Source organism: Crocodylus porosus, unplaced genomic scaffold (genome assembly GCF_001723895.1).
Source record: "Crocodylus porosus isolate Cpor-Errol unplaced genomic scaffold, CroPor_comp1, whole genome shotgun sequence".
Classification (NCBI taxonomy): domain Eukaryota; kingdom Metazoa; phylum Chordata; order Crocodylia; family Crocodylidae; genus Crocodylus; species Crocodylus porosus.
In genome coordinates, this window is record NW_017728918.1 from 45,801,021 (window position 1) to 45,817,727 (window position 16,707).

General features: G+C 41.0%; 1 protein-coding gene across 15 annotated transcripts in view; it reads right to left on the reverse strand.

Moving 5' to 3' along the window:
• The window catches only part of DST (dystonin), a 478,409-nt gene that overhangs the window by 131,116 nt on the left and 330,586 nt on the right, over positions 1 to 16,707 (reverse strand). For all 15 annotated transcript variants that reach the window (XM_019537571.1, XM_019537570.1, XM_019537564.1 and 12 more), the window contains 5 exons: positions 15,348 to 15,524; positions 8,089 to 8,212; positions 4,210 to 4,418; positions 3,367 to 3,684; positions 2,991 to 3,157 (listed from right to left, as the gene is read on the reverse strand). In XM_019537571.1, the coding sequence (XP_019393116.1) occupies positions 2,991 to 3,157; positions 3,367 to 3,684; positions 4,210 to 4,418; positions 8,089 to 8,212; positions 15,348 to 15,524 (995 nt within the window). The remainder of the gene's footprint in view (positions 1 to 2,990; positions 3,158 to 3,366; positions 3,685 to 4,209; positions 4,419 to 8,088; positions 8,213 to 15,347; positions 15,525 to 16,707) is intronic.

A 16,707-nucleotide genomic window follows, 5' to 3' on the forward strand; every position in this document is an offset into this window, starting at 1 on the left:
AGTCCGACCCCCTGCCATGACAGGAAAGAGTACTGGGGTCAAACAACCTCCTGTTAAAGACCCCCAGGGTAGGAGCCAGTACCACTTCGCTTGGAAGTTGGTTCCAGATCCTAGCCACCCTGACAGTGAGGTAGCGCCTCCTGATACCTAACCTAAATCTACCCTCTGCCAGATTGTGACTGTTATTCCTGGTCACTCCTGGTAGTGCTCGGGGGAATAGGGACTTCCCCAATGCCTGCTGGTCCCCCCTGACTAGTTTCTAACAGGCCACTAGATCCCCCCTCAGCCTTCTCTTGTGGAGGCTGAACAGGTTCAGGTCCCGTAGCCTCTCCTCATAAGGCCTGCCCTGCTGCCCACTGATCATGCGAGTGGCCCTCCTCTGGACCCTCTCCATGTTGTCCACATCCCTCTTGAAGTGCGGCGCCCAGAACTGGACGCAGTACTCCAGCTGCGGCCTGACCAGTGCCATATACAGGGGGAGTATCACCTCCTTGGACCTGCTCGAGATGCATCTGCAGATGCATCACAAGGTGCGGCTGGCCTTCCTGACTGCATCCCCACACTGCTGGCCTATGTTCATCTTGGAGTCAATGATGACTCCAAGATCCTTTTCCACCTCTGTACTGACAAGAAGGGAGTTCCCCAACCTGTAGGTATGGTGTCGGTTGTTCTTCCCCAGGTGTATCACTTTGCACTTGTTGGTGTTGAATCCCATCCTATTCTCATCCGCCCACCCTTGTAACCTGTCTAGGTCCTATTGCAGCCTATTCCTCCCTTCTAGCATGAGGGCCTGGTCCCTGGGTAGAGCCAGCATGCACAACTTTTGGGTAGGGCTACTGCTGCAGCTGCCCAGGGAACTGCTGGGCATCCCTGGCCTCCAGTGGCTTCGCCTTCTGTCCCTGCTGCAGCACTCCAGGCAGCAGGTAGGGAATTGGTGGTATACATGGGGGAAGCTGCAGTTGGGTGGGAAGGTGGGGCCCATGCCATGGCTGAGTGGAGCCACATGCTGCTGGGGATGTCATCCTGCCATGGGACATGAGCACCCTGAGGGTCCACCGCCTGCTGCTGCTGGTGGCAGGGGCTGTGCACCAGGAAGGGGGGATATGTGGGGAGGCCTCCACATGCACACCCTACACCCCACCACACCTCTACACAATCCCCACCTACATTTCCCCACAAACCCTACACCACCCTCCACCCCCATACCCCACTCCATATACACACCCACCCCCAACCACACCTGCCTCACACAATATACAAGAGTAAAACTTTATTTTGAACTATTACACAATTGCCTCTATATATACACTATGGAAACACACATAAATTAGGACAAAATATTTTTTGAAATACAATTAAAATATGTTATAGTAGATGTTTGATTTAGTATACGATTTGTTTTGTTTTTTTCTGGTTCCAAGTTGGCAACCACCTGCTCCCGAAAGGAATACTTCAGGGCAAGGGGAAGGACTTCCAGTGGCAAAGGTCAGGGGTTGGGGCAGGACTTCTGGTCTCAAGATGGTGACCAGGGGACAGAGTACCTGTCAAGGGGCAGAGCCACTCTTGCGGCCCTCGACAGCTCACAAAAACTCATTAAGCAGCCCTCTAGCTGAAATAATTGCCCACCCCTGCCTTATATCAAAACAAGAGTGATATTGCAGTAGTATTGATGAACTAAGTAAACAATCCTATGCGATAAAAGCAAAGGTATTTTGAGATTCATGGTTTGAAGATGGGTATTTCATTCCTCTGTAGCAATACAGCAAAAGAAATGGTCGAAAGAGAGACGTTACACAGAAATCAGAGAAACAGTGTCTCTGACAACACTATCATAAAGAGAAAGCTGTGAATAAATGAGAACCATGCTCTAAATAGGAAAGCTGTCACAGTACGTGTCCTTAAACCCCAATGGTTTGATACCATGACAAAATAACAACATGAGACTTGAGTGAATCAACAAAACATTTTGGGTATCTTAGCAATCACGACTGACCTATGCTTAAAAATCCACTTTTCACAAGGATCCATTTACCTACATTTTCATAGTGCCAGTCATTGGCATATAAGACACCTGGCACATATTGTATATATAGTGAAATTAACACACAATTACATTTATGGCTGTAGGCACAACTGTGAACTTGCCACAGTGTAAAATCAATTAGCTCCCCTGTGAGGGGCACTCGTAAAGCCTACCACCTGCAGCCATACATGATCCAAGAATCCACCAACATTAGCAAACAAAGTATGATCGGAATTTGATGCCCTGATCCCAAAAATCGCCCCTCCTACCATGCATGTGTGGCATGACAGGAGGTACAATTGTTGGGATCAGGGAATGGATCCCATCATGCCATTAAATTAACATACACTGGGTCCTATCCAAAAATTATCCAGACTCCACATTATCGCTCCCATCAATCACATGCACAAATTAAAAGAGACCATAGCTGATGAGATGACTACATTTTATTATATCATTCTGCACATAATATCATATGAGGGGATTTTATGTGCCCCAAAATGCGATTGGCTTCCAGTTTATGGACTGAATCAGGACCAAGGGTGTATGAGTATTAATCTCATTAATCTGTTCCTATAAAATTAATTTGTAAGTATGAGCAGCATTTGGCAAATCCATTTTCTCATGAGTTAAATTCTTCATCACCCTGCATCTGATTCTAGTTTTGTCTTGGTATCAAACCATTAGAGCAACCTACAAAGCAGTACTTTGTATTCCACCTAAGAAGCAGATAAGTGGTTATACTTAGCACAAGCAGGACAGCTGCAAAAAGGGAAAAGAGTTGATTTCTTTTCCCCTTTTGAAACATTTACCCTCAAAGAGCTTACAATATGCTGTCAAACTAAAGGTCTCTCTTTCATAAACAGCACCAAGCATATGTGCATACAAAAGCATAACAGTCATAATCAAACACATATTGTTTTGGTTGCATATAAAGTGAAAATAAAGTAATGGTTATGGTACTTACTTTTCCTTCACAGTCTCCTCAACTTCCTTGAATTTCTTTGACAAGGAATTTACTTTTTCTGATACCAGTGCTTTGTCCCCAGGGAGACCATGAACAGAAAGTTCTTCAAGGAGTTGTTGTACAACTTCAAGATCTTGCTTATGATGTGCTATCTCTATACTAGTTTCCTGAAAAAATAATAGAAAGTGTATTTCATATTAATCAACTGTTCCTTAATTGTTATCAATTACCTTCTATATTAGACTTTGTGAACAGTTTTTCAAAATTCAATCCTTAAGTCTTAGTTCTACAAAAGTTTGGAAATCAGCTTGGTATATTGATGTACTACTCCTCTATGAGTAAGAGTAGAAATCTATACTATGGAGATGTACGGTACCTGCATATACTGAGAGACTTCAGTAACATTTTTTCTTGGAGCATCAGTCTCATTGAGAGTCTGAATTTTCTCATCTAAAAATGACTGCAGTTTTTCTGACAGATTTTCAAACAACTCCACTTTGGTCTTCAACTCCTCCATCTTTGCAAGTTTTCCTTTGTGTTTCCTACTTGCTTCTGAAAACCGTACAGAAAGCTCATTCATTTTAGCTTGCAGAGAGGATGCAGTGGATGAATCTGCTGTTTCCATAAATGTCTTCACTTTCTCATTCATGGCATTTATGCTGCTGTGACGTCCTGCAATATCTTGGTCCAGCATCTGAAATGAGCAAAAGTGATTGTGTTGTGCTTCTAATGGGATCATAAGAAATGAACTGCTAACTCAGGTTTACTGTACACAGCAGTGGTTTTCAAGATGTGTTCTGCTGAACTCTTGGATTTGATGACAGGTCATCTGGAGTTCTGCACAGAGATTGGGGGTAATGACAGAGTGAGCTGGGAGGCAGTGCACTGCCATTTTGGGGCCAGGTTGCCTGGCTCCATGCCAGTATTTAGAACAGAGGTAGAGATTCTGCAGCAAAAGGGACTTTAGGAAGTCTGAAGACTGCTGCTATAAGGTAATAATTTAATACAGGTAAATCCTCAGCAGATGTAAATCAGTGTAACTGCACTAGAGTCATTAAGATGTGAATTTGTCCTTGTATTTTTTCCAGTACTTCTGACTATAAGCACTAAACACTTTCATTCATTTAAGGTGTAAAGTTGTTATTTAAATTACATCTTGAAATTCTTTAAGCATTATCTGATTTAGTATGGAAGTATTTCTTTCGAAAATGTTACTTACCATACTTTTGCTAATGACATCCTGAAGAACCGATGAATTCAAAGGCACTTGCCTTTGTTCTTCAAGACTCTTTTCAACACCTTCCATCCAATCAAGCATTTCATCCAAACCATCTTGCACACTAAGTGACCGTGTTAAAGTTATCTGGAGCTTCTCATTCCGTTCATTCACAGACTTGGATAAATTGTCATATATGCCCACAATGTCATCTAAAAGAAATAAAGAGGAAGTTACCAAATGTTTCCCTTAATTGTTATTTACTTATCAGACTAAATTCTAAGATTCTATCTCTATTCTTGCTCAGTCTTCACTCAGGCAGACTTTAGTTAGAAAAAGGTTGGATTTTTAAGTCTAGCTAAGGAACGCACAGGACAAGTCAGATTATGGGGGAAAGGTATCTTAAAATGCATTTCCAATCCTCTGTCTGAAAGCCACCATTTGTAGGACTGGTCTCCGGGCTAATATAACATGCCTGTCTCAAAGAAGTGCAATGACAGCTGAATATTAATGAAGCAAAAGTTAACCCAATGATACACCTTTTCTTCCAGCTGTACTATCATCAAACGTGTCATCCTTCTTTAAGATGATTCTTCATATTAACTTCTATACCTGCTCTTTTCCCTGAGGTGCGTCTTCCAAAGCCAGATACACTGTTGGCCAGAATTCACTGGTTAAGTGACTTAAATTGGCCACAACACACAGGAGTCCCTAACATGTTCACTTATCTAGACTATCCCCCTTCCCTAAGCAATTTTAGTTTTTAGAGTACATTTTCCTGTGTCTTGTTCAGCCTAAATTTTAATGTTTAGGTAGTGACTAGTGATCTATTTTTCAGGTGGTTGTGCCTGGTCAGTACTACATCTCATTGGTAATAGTGCCTTGATCTTGGATGTTTCCACAATGTCTTTCTTGTGATTTTCCCAGCGAAGCCGATGTTGATAACACATAGATCTTGATGTGCATAGGGTTCTAACATTTGCTAGCCATTTTCATTCATATTACCAATTCCATGTTTTCCCAGAATACTAGACCAATTCTCAATACTACTGTACATAGCCTTCATTGATTTGATGGAGGCCTTCAGTATAATCAACAGACAGGGTCTTTTTACTGTAGAAACTGGGTTGTTTCTCAAACTCCCTAATGGGACCCAGGTCCTTCCATGTGATGGGGAAGTGCTCTAACCACAAGGCTATTTATGGAGGAATAGGAACTACTGCTGGTACTTTACAGTGAAGTCTATACTGCCATAGGTTAGGGAGACACTTGTTAAGGTAGGTATCTTTCTGTTCAGGATCAAAGTCTTATTAGAACATTTACGCTACATTAGAACATATTACAGCAGCCTATATGTTTGCTTGGAAAGAGAATCTTTAGGTATGCCTAGTTGCATTAGTTTGGAAAACACAGAGACTAAGTTGGTGAAGCCTAAGTTTAATTTAACCCTGGATATTTACAGGCTCTGCAGTGGCTTTTCAGGATGCCAGATGCTGTCCCCAGCATATTAAGAGAATTCCTTCTAGATCAAGACCTGCATGTTAACCAGAATTTACTGACTGTGTGGAACAGAATTCTCCAAGTGGGGAGCGAGGGGAAGATTTCTGTCTCTAACTTATTTGGGACTGTGAAGCAGCAGTGCCTCAGTGATAATGAAGTGAATCCGTACATGTGGTCTCAATGCCTTAAAGCCGATTAAGATGAATTATCAAAGAGGACTGAGTGAAAGACACACACAGGAGGTATCCCAGAGGATGTAAAGGCCAGGATAGCAAGCTCTGTGAAACAGGGGTGCCAAATATTTCTATTTGATTTGCACTGTGGCTACTGTTACCATATAAAGGAAAATTACTACAGATTGTCCTACTTTCTGAGTCACAAAGACAAGTAAACACATTGAGAAAGCCCACAGATGGTTGTCTTTTTCAGCATTCATTGCTTCACAAATACATGTGTCCAGCTACACTGACCCCAGACCTTCCAAAATATAGAGATATCAAATAACATCTATCTTTTAGGCAGTTAATAAACTGTCAGAAACAAACAAAAAAAGAAGAAAGTAACAAACCAAATAGATGAGTCAGTTAAAAAGTATCATGGGTGAAGGGTGAAAAGACTAGCTAAGAGTAAAGCAAAAAAAGGAGGTTCAATAGGGGACTTTAGGAAAGAAACCTGTAACTGTAAGATGTTAAACAGATGTACTCTACTGCCTTCAAGGCTGAAATCAGGGAATTAAAAGGCTTAAGCCTGCATATCCAGTTTTCCCTTGTATTTTCAGTCTGCATACATGTTCTATTAATCTACTATGGCTTGACTACCAGGGTAGTAATAATTTCAAAGAAACAGCACATTCAGTTAGGTCATCTTTTGTAGTTGCTTCCCCCTCCCCTCTTCAGGCTGAAACCACCGTATCTGTCTTTACTGAAAAAAATGAGCTTAACAAGCCATTACTGGTGTGTACATTTCTTTATGAGAAATTCTTTATTCTGACCTCATATTCTGTATAACAGAGTCATTTAGTAAAAAAATGTAAATAAATAAATGTATATTTAGTTTGAACCTAATATAAGATATTTTACTATACTATACTCTCCAAACCTGCAAATACTTGGGTATGCAATTAATCTGAGATTAAAAGGAAGGGTATAAATACACGTAAAAAGGATTGGAGACAATAGCTGCACAAATGGATGAAACTGCTGAAAAACTGACATTTTGATGGTTTTTTAAATTTAAATTGGGAAGAATATGCTATTGCAGCTACAAACACCATGCATTTTCATTTTACCAAGATATATACTATACATGTGTATGTGCCTTAAAGAGTTTTTCCCTGCCTCTAATGAGTGCCCTCTATGCCTTTTAAAATCACTAGAAAAGACAGTGGTGAGACATACACATGAGCCTTCAGGTTCCAGACTTTGGTTAGTGTCATGTTACAATATAACCAGAAGTAATACTCTAGCTGATGGAAAGCATACTTAAAACAGGACATGGGAGATAATTTCTATGGCTGGCTAGTCTTTAAATGATTAGAATCATGAAAGAGAATGCAGGGAGATGGTCCTTGACATTGATTATCCCTCTCTTGCAGACTCCCCAGAATGACCTTGGCCAAATCACTTAATCTCTCTTTGTCTCAGTTCCCCTTCTGTAAAATGCAGAAAGCAGTAATTCTTTTCTGCCATCCTTTGTTGGCTTAGTCTGTCCTGAGCACAAATTCTTCACTGGAGACTTGAACTGGGGTGTGCCGATTCTCCTGCTAACGCCTGAGGTTCCTGGCTAGAGGGTCTTGACCCTCCCCTCAAGGTCAGACCAATTGCCATATTTAGGGTCAGGAAGAAATTTTAGCCATGGTCAAATTGGTATGGATTGTAGGGGGTTTTGCCTTCCTCTGTAGTAAGGGGCATGGCCTTCTATCTGGAACCTCTTTAGCATGTACTAACACCATTTTATCAAAGCAGGACATTGGCTGCCATGATTTCCCTGCTTTACCTGTGGCAGGTTAGGGTGTTAGGTCTATGTTGTGTCAGGGCTGAGGGTAGTCTTATGTAGAGTTTAGACTGTGGTTGTATGGGATGATTTGGATAGGGATGATCCTACCTCAGGCAGGGGCTTAGACTAAATGACCTCTGGATGTCCCTTTCAGTCCTAATTCTCTATGATTCTTTGCTGATGCAGCAATGCAACATCATTTAATTGATTAATTTCCATTTTTTAGATGCACAGTAAATTACTGAGCTGTAGTAACAAATGATCCAAAAAACACAGAAATGAAAAGAGACAGCGAGGATGGAACATCCATGTTTGATCTCCTCCAGCACGTAAGTGCAGACTCCTTCAACAACAACAGAAGGAACGGGAAAATAGTAACATTCTTACCCAAAGTTTTCTGGATTTCATCTTTGTCTGGAAGTAAAGTTCCTCTACTATCCAAAAGCACTTCTGCAGCTTTTTTGAGTTTCTCTACAGCAACCTGGTGATTAGACACCTGTGCCTGAAGAACCTGAAAAATTGCATGATTTTGAATTATGCTCCTAAATATACTAAGATGCAAGTGAACTTTTCATTGTTCTTTTGAATGCATACAATATAAGCAGAGAAAAAAAGAACAAAGCATTTGCTAAGGATGTTGCAATAGCTTTGAAGCAACTCGGACTTAGTTCTTAAAAGACTGATTCACACACAGATCTGTTTAGTTCGGCAGAGGCTTTGTGCTACAAACAAAAAACTCCAGAATCGGAAAACATGCAGCATGATAAAACATGGATGCGGGTGTTTCTCCTGGCCACGCTCTCCAGCTTTTAGCAATATATCATTACTCCTGTCTACAGGTTTCCCTTAAAATATCATTTAAATTATTCTACTTAGTATATTATTTCATTTCCACAAAATCCCTGTTTACTCCTAGTTTCTCAGGCTAAGTACAGACAGTCCAAAAGCTTGAGGCCGAATCGAGTCAATCTTCCACTCAGTCTGAGCTGTGTAGAATGAACTGATAAGCAAATACACAGACATTTACTTTTGATTCTGGAAATGCAGCCACATGTCTACAGTGGCCCAGGCCAGAAGCTGGGAGGCCTCCCTGCTCACCTGGAGCAGACGGCTTGGGCTAAGGCTAGCCCGCACACCCTGTGAGGAAGGGTTTGCAGGAGAGGTGCAAACCATCCTGGGATGCTGGGGAACTGTGTATTAATTTGAATCTGGCGGGGATCTGGGACAGAAGTTCAATAAACTGATTTAACCTCAAATCAGTTAAGTCTGATACTACATCCATCCAGCTTTATCTTAAACTGGCTTCAGCCATTTTGAAAGCAGTTTATGTACACTGAACTTCTTTTGTGTTAAATATCTGAACCGGTTTCCAATCACTTATACCAGTTTGTGTGTAATTTCTGTCCCTAGCCTCAGCGGGTGCAGACAGAAGTGCAGCTCCCTGCTGCCACTGAGAACATTTTGCAGGAAATGTTCTGAGTTACAATGATCCCCTGAAACAAACAGAAGTTCACTATTGGTTCCAGGGGAGAGGAGAATCTAGCTGCTGGCTGAGAGCCTGCAGTTGGTTTCCCATAGCAATGGCCCCTCCTCTCTTCCAGCCTGTCCTTGGTTCAGAATGGGAGTGGGAAAAGGGAGGAGAGGGGGTTCCCCACCTGGCATTGGAGGGTGGAGTGGGTGTACTGGAGCCCCCTCCCCACCCCAAAGTGGGGCTCCCATACACCCAACCCAAACCTCCAGTGGGGGCTGAAAAAACTCCAGACCGAACTCCCACTACTCTCTTTCCCCCTTCCCATTACGAAAACAGGGACAGGCTAGAAGGCAGCACAGGCACAATTTACAGAAACTGTTCTGTTTTGAAATGTCTTCATCGGATCCTTCATACAATGAGAGTTCAGATTTTCACCCAGTCAGCCATTTTGAAGGTGTCTGGAGCTGTGCACTTGTGTTTGGTCACAGCAACACACAGCTTTCTGTGGCCAGATCAGGCAAAAATTGTCACTTCTGTCTAAGCCCAGTGTTCTGTGTTTCCTCCAACCAATGGGAACAATATAACTCTGATTATTTCAGTCTGCGTTTTCTATCTTGTGAATAAATCAACTCTTCTGAACCTTTTATTTTTAATTATTTTTCTGGGACCAGGTATTATCTTTATCACACAGAAAGTGTGTACAATAGTCCACCTAGCTGAATAATTAAAAAAACCACATTTCCCTGTTATTCTGTGTTTTTATGCTTTATCTGTAGCTGTGTACGAGTAGCATACACCTTTCACATAAGTAACTTTCAAAATACTACAATATACTAATACATTCTTATTTAAGCAAGAATCTATCCTGTGAGAAATGGCCTAGGACAGCTTTATAAGTCCATATATGTTTTATGTATCTGTAACTTTGTCTTTTCTGTATTTTAGTGGTTAACAATGGAATCACAACATTATCATAACTTTGGAATTTCCTAAGCTTTCTTTTACATTGTAAAAGATAGCATTTATTGTACAGGATTTCAAAGACCTCGTAGCTTACAAAGAATACCGACAAATAAATGAATAAGTTCCATAATAGGAAATCATTTTTGCTAGTCATTTAGGAAAGTCCAAAGTGGAAAGATACTTTCATGTGGCACACAGAAGCTAAAATGTTTTACTGCAGGATCCTCTCCCAAGCATTTAAAATAAACCGGACTCTCAGCAAATTACTAGATAGGAGATGAGGGTCTATCTCAAATTCTAGTGCAACTTACAATGTCTGTGACCATTATGGGTAACTGGTGCCACCTTAGTCAGGGGGGGCATGTGCCCACCCCCCAGCAACTAGTCAGCGACCAGGGGGATCCCTTTGCGGCCAATCTCGCGGACTTGAAGGTAGGTGGGGGTGGGGAGCCATGATCAATCTCACCAACCAGGAAGAGGCCGCTGCACTCGCAAAAGTGGCTGCAGCACTACATCCGGTGCTCCCACTCCCCGGCTGGTGCTCACACTGGTGGTCTCACCTGCCCTATGCCTGTTGCCTAAGCTGGGAGCACAGCCTGTCAGGGGGTCCACCAGCGCTCTCAGGGGGTGCACATGCACCCCCGTGCACCCTGTGTGTTGCTGCTGGTAACTATGGCACCCTCTCCCTAGTTACTGCACTTTTAAACATGCAATCTTATTAGCCATGTTAACCCCTCTCTTACCACATAGATAAAATCTACTGTGCCTGATCATAGCATAATGTCCAAAGGCTCGTAATTCACTGCCTCCAGGAATAGTAAACCTCCTAAATTTAAGGTTGTTCTTCCCATGAAGAAATTTAACTCTGAATCTCTAAAAATGTTTTCTTAAAATTTAAAAAAGCTGCTTTAGGAAGAATCTAATCGTGCAAGAAAATCTTGCTTTGAAATATGGTTTTTAGGAAGTCGTGAAAACTGAAAACAGGGGTGATGCACATAAACCGTTATATAACCTTAATTATAGCAGTTGTTATATATGAACTATGTAATCACTGTAACAGTAATTATGACTGGAAAAAGGCAGAAAGTTGACCCCCAAGTTATGACCCCTTCCTGACATGAGATTTCATTGTTGGCTCTGGAGCCAATGATGATCTCAAGGATCTGATGTTAGTTTATCCAACATCTTATTTATCTCCTGTTTTACAACACTTATCTTAGTCATTAATTTCTGCTGTGGAACTTTACTATCTTTTATACAATTTTTTTTAAAGATACTTTTCCCTGATTTACCAACTGCCAAAAAGAAAAAACGGACTTTTTTAGCACAGTGATACAAGTTTCAGTGCAAAAGACAGATCTGCTGAACAGGTCCTGGCAGATACCAAAGCAAAAATATAACTATCTTGAAACAAGCTGATCATCATCCTTGTCTTAAGGCTGCTTCTCCTGGGGCCATAAACATTTTGGTGACAAAGTTTACACTTTCTTTGTTTACCTATTTGATAACTGTACTGTTTCATTTTTCTTATTTTTCATGTGGATTTTTCGTATCGTCTACTAGGGACTCTGAACTGTGTTTGGCACACACACACTGCAGTATTGCATTCACTTAGGATGCTGAACTAACAGTTAATCCTTTATATCACTTCTTGCCAAGACAAGGAAATAATTCTTGTCTAAAACCAGCATTTTAGTTTCAGCATTAGTATCTGGAGAATAGGAATAGCATGCTAGTTAGTATATGACACATTCTGATACTTCAGCTGCCATAAAACAGCTACAACATAAACAAAGTGGTATTTTCCCTATATTGGCTGCAAATACTGTGTTTCTTAAAAAAACCCATAACATAATGGAACACATTAGATGTTGATAGAAAGTGAGCTAGCTAGTGCCTAAGGCATCACAGAATATTTTGAAGAACAGTTAATCCCTATAAAAAGATTATCCCCACCTCACTGCCAAGGTCAGGGTCTGGCTGTATTATCAGCTGCATGTGTTGGCTTCAAGAGACTGCTTTAACTTGCAACTCCTGACTTTTTAAAAAATGCTCTTTGTTTTGTTTTCATTAATTGGCCGTCTTTATTCATTCTGCTTGATCCTCCTCCTTTGAGTCTTATGATCCATTGCAACTTCCCCTCCTTCCTAACACATACTCATTGAATGTCTATTGTACCCTACGTAATCCCTGTAGGAGTTTCATAAAGCAGCCATAGTGCTCACTTCTTCTGTATCAGGTCCATGGAAATTGGCATTAAAAAGAATATACTTAATTTGAGAGGAGACAACTAAATGTCTAAAACCAGCTTCAGTTTGTAATTGGTGCTATTCCTGCTTTTCTATTGCCGAAAGCACAAATGTAATTAATCACACTGAAGTTCAGGTTCCGAGTTCGCATTTTTAATGATGAAAGAATAATAAACATTGCTTTCCTTTGAAGTCTGATGATCACTATAACATCACAGTGACATCTATTATTCTGGTGCGTTGTACCAAAGGACAACACAGTCGCAGCTTTCATTGTTGCCATGTGTGAGATTTTTTTCCCTACCTTGTTCTGACTGGGGATAATAACAGCACTCCTTGCCCTGAAGAAGCTGACTATTGTTTCTCAATATGTTTGTGAGCTAAAGGAAACACTTGTCTGGTATGAAATCTGTAATAGTTAAGAAAGGTAATATTGACTGAACCAGCCCTTTCATAAATGATTCCAGGATTGTGGACTATTTTTAATTACATCGTAAGACATACGTTGAATACCCTATGTAGCACTGACAAAAAGAGTAGGTATAGAGAAGTAATCTTGCCAGGCAGAAAGCAAATAAAGACTTGCACAATTGAATTATACATACAGTAGGAGGCAGTTTAACAGTTTTATAAAAATCCAGGGTAATTCCAAAATCAATAAAAGTTCTGTCAATAACACCAATAGGGTCAAGGGTTCATAACAGGATGTTTTTTGTTTTGTTTTAAAATGCATTTTGCTTTAATTCTGCTTCTAGATCTGTGAACTTGAAGGCCTAGATTTTGCTTGGGTTTGCCTTCTCATGTGACCCAGGAACACTGGCCTCTTGTGACAAAATCTACCTAGAAATGTTGATCACACTGATACAAGGTACTCTCAGCTTTAGCAGAGGCCTGGGCTCAGTAGGGAGAGATACAACCACTGCACCTCAATCTTCACCAGCATTGTATCTATGTAGCCCTGACAATGATGGAAAGCTGCTGCCCTCTGCTGGGATTCTCCAAGAACAGCACACAGTGCAATCACTCCTGCTTTGCTCTTCTGGTGAATCTTCCCCCCACCCCAGGCAGTGCAGGAACCTGTCCTGGTGCAAACATGTGTGACACATGTTAGTGGGGGTTCAATCAATACCTCAGAAGTCTGTTCAGACATGATGGAGTTCATCAATCCTTGTATAAATCAACTCAGATGCAGGAGCTCTAGCCTACTGCTATTCTACCAAAACAGAACCTGTCTCTGTGGCTCCCTAACTCCAGCAGCACTGGATCAATTTCTGCTGTTGAACAGAGCGCACACAGTTCCTTCTGGCACAGGATTTTTTTCCATTTACGTAGCTGGGGTCTAACTCCATTAGCTACAATGAGGTGAACACTTTTCTGTTTTGTCTCCATTCATATACTGCCATCAAGGTAGATAGCCTTCGGGTGCAGACAGAAAGGACAATTTTTACCTCATTTTGGCCACAGAAAGCAGTTTATACCTGTGACCAAACACAAATGCATGGCTGCAGGCAGCTTAAAAAATGGCCGATCGGGTGAAAATCTGACCCCTCTGTTGCATGAGGTATTAGACAAGACGATTCAAAATGTAGCTTCCTCTGTAACTTCTGTCTGCTGAGCCCCCAGCCTGTGGCTGTTTTCAGAATGGGAGGGGGGAAAGGCAGCAGAAGGAGTTCACCCTGGGGGGGGGTTCAGCCCCCAGGTGGGGGAGGGCCTCCAATTTATCCACCCAACCCTTCATCATTGGCTGAGGAGCCCCAAAAATGAGCTCCCTCCACTGCCTCCTCCCCCTCCCATTCTGAAAACCACCAGTACTGGCGGGGAGCTGGGCCATTGCTTTGGGAACCTGTCTGGAGCCTACAGCTAGATTCCCCTCCCCTCTGGATCCAACAGTGAACTTCTGTTTGGTCACTGTTTGGGGTAATGTTGTAACTCAGAACACTTTGCAGAAATGTGCTGAGTTACAGATGGGAGCTGCACTTCTGTCTGCACGCTGAGTTAATGCCAAAACCCTCCTTGTTTTGTTTTTGGTAAATAAGCGACAGCCTTAGAGACAAAGAGGAGACGTAAATTATCCCATATCATCTTACTGCCTTCTTCTAAAGCAGTTGGTATTGGACACTGTCAGACAGGATTGACCCCAGGTCTGATTCAACAAGACAACTCTTTTGATCCTATTTAATAACCTCCCAGCATAAAAGAAAAGGGGTAGGACAAAATAAAAAAGAAGAAACCCACAGAGTAGGCAGTGAAAGGTAAGAGGAAGATGTTCATTTATCCACTAATGAATAGTCTAAATCCTCACAAACAGTGCTCTCACAATGACACAATCCCCTCCTAGATGATAATTCTTCCAGCTTCTACCCCCTCACCTGATTACTGTTGGTAAACATTTATCTGTTTCCACTTGTTTTTGTTCCTCACCACATAAACCAGTCCTCATATTTTTTATTTTGACATAAAAATTATTAAATGAGACCTCTGATAGCCAAATTCAAGGATTATATGGAACTGGGTGTATTCAAGAGAGGCAAGAATTGGACCCTTAGGTTGCTTGCAGACATTTTTAAAAAACCCCAAAAAACAAAACCCGGCACTTTAAACTCTGCACACTCCCACACCAAACCCAGCGCATACCCAGAAGAGGCACTGCAATAGTTGGACCTGGCTTGCCCAACATCTGTACAGATTGGGCACTTTGGTGGGGCTTTTTTGTTGCTTGAATCTAATAGATGACTGACTCCACTTTTAGATAAAAATGCCAAAAGCCCTGCTGAAGCACCCAATCTGTACAGATGCTACAGAGCTGGGTGAACGTAATGTGCTTCTTCCAGTAAAGAACTTTTTTTTCTAACATCTGCAAGTAGCCTTAATTACTTAGATGATGTCGTATTTTCCTGATTTTTAAATAACCAGCACCTCCTTTTAACATAAGGGTGTTTTTACTGATTTGGAGGGCATTTTACCTTGGTTTCTTCTAGTTGCCTTTGGAGATTTTTAGGATCCACTGCAATTGTTTCAGACAGTTGTTTGCTCAAAGCTATTTGAGAAGCTTGAAGACTTGACAGAAGACCTGATGATGCATCTTCATAATGCTGGTACTTGTCTACAAGGTCTTTAAGGTTATTTCCAAGGATATTGCACTAGAAAATAAAAGAAAATCCAGAAGCTAAAACATATGTACTTCATGATTTTTTTTCCACATGAATAAAGATAATTCTTGGGTATTTCAGAAAATGAAACAGTTGTTCACTTTATGATTATTATCTGTCTTACTATTATCATCCAGTGCTTGTATTTGGATGTTTACATTTTGACACCTAAATGTAGCCATTGGGAACCAATGTTCAGCATCTCTAAATATCAGAATATCTTCTTATATGCATACATATACAGATGTAGGTACCTATTCTAAGGCACCCAACTCTGAAAACCTTGACAACTTTAACCGTAGCACTATAGGTTTTTTTATTATGAATGTAAGGCAGACAATACAATACATACATTTTAAATCTGTAAATTAATTGCTAATAATTATTAAATGGACTATTTGTGCAGAGGGAGAACTAGGCAAGAAAACTATACATGGTATTGCCTAGGCTACATGATGTACATCAACTAAAACATTACAAATTACCTAGTGCAGGGGTTCCCAAACTGTGGTATGCAAGAGACCTCTGAGGGATACACAGGAGAAATAGTGTAATAGTGATTTTAATTTTCATTATAATAATACTTGGCATTTAAGGGGTTAAAATATAAAGTGTAAGCTGGTGGGCAGCTGGTAAATCTAGAAGGGGGTACGCAATAAGAAAAAGTTTGGGAACCTCTGACCTAGTGGAAGCTTTGCCATAAGGCCCTGAAGTGCTCACTAAACTCAACAGCTGCCCGACTGAATTGTTCTGTAGGACTGAGATGTAAGCAAGTGCTTAGAAAAAAGTGGATAAGGACATCATGTCTAACAAAGATTAAGCCTGATTCTGCTATATTACTGCAGCTCAACTTGATGTCAGCTGGGGTCACTCTTCACTTTCATTTGTAGAACTGAGGTGCATATTTTTCATACTGTGACCTAACCTTAATATAGCCTAAATGAAGAAGCCTAAATAAGGAAAAAATACTTTAGAGAAAAAGTTCTGAATTATCTATTTTATCAGAGGTTTTCTGTTTTCTGAAAAAATACGAAGTTCAGTATCATTGGAAACCAAGTTCAGAACACCACTGAGTTTGTGTTACCATGTCTGCAATAAGAATTCATATCACAATGGTAGCAGACCCCCAAAATGTGAGCAAAAGGGGACCCTGTTTTTCAGCAGTGATTTATTT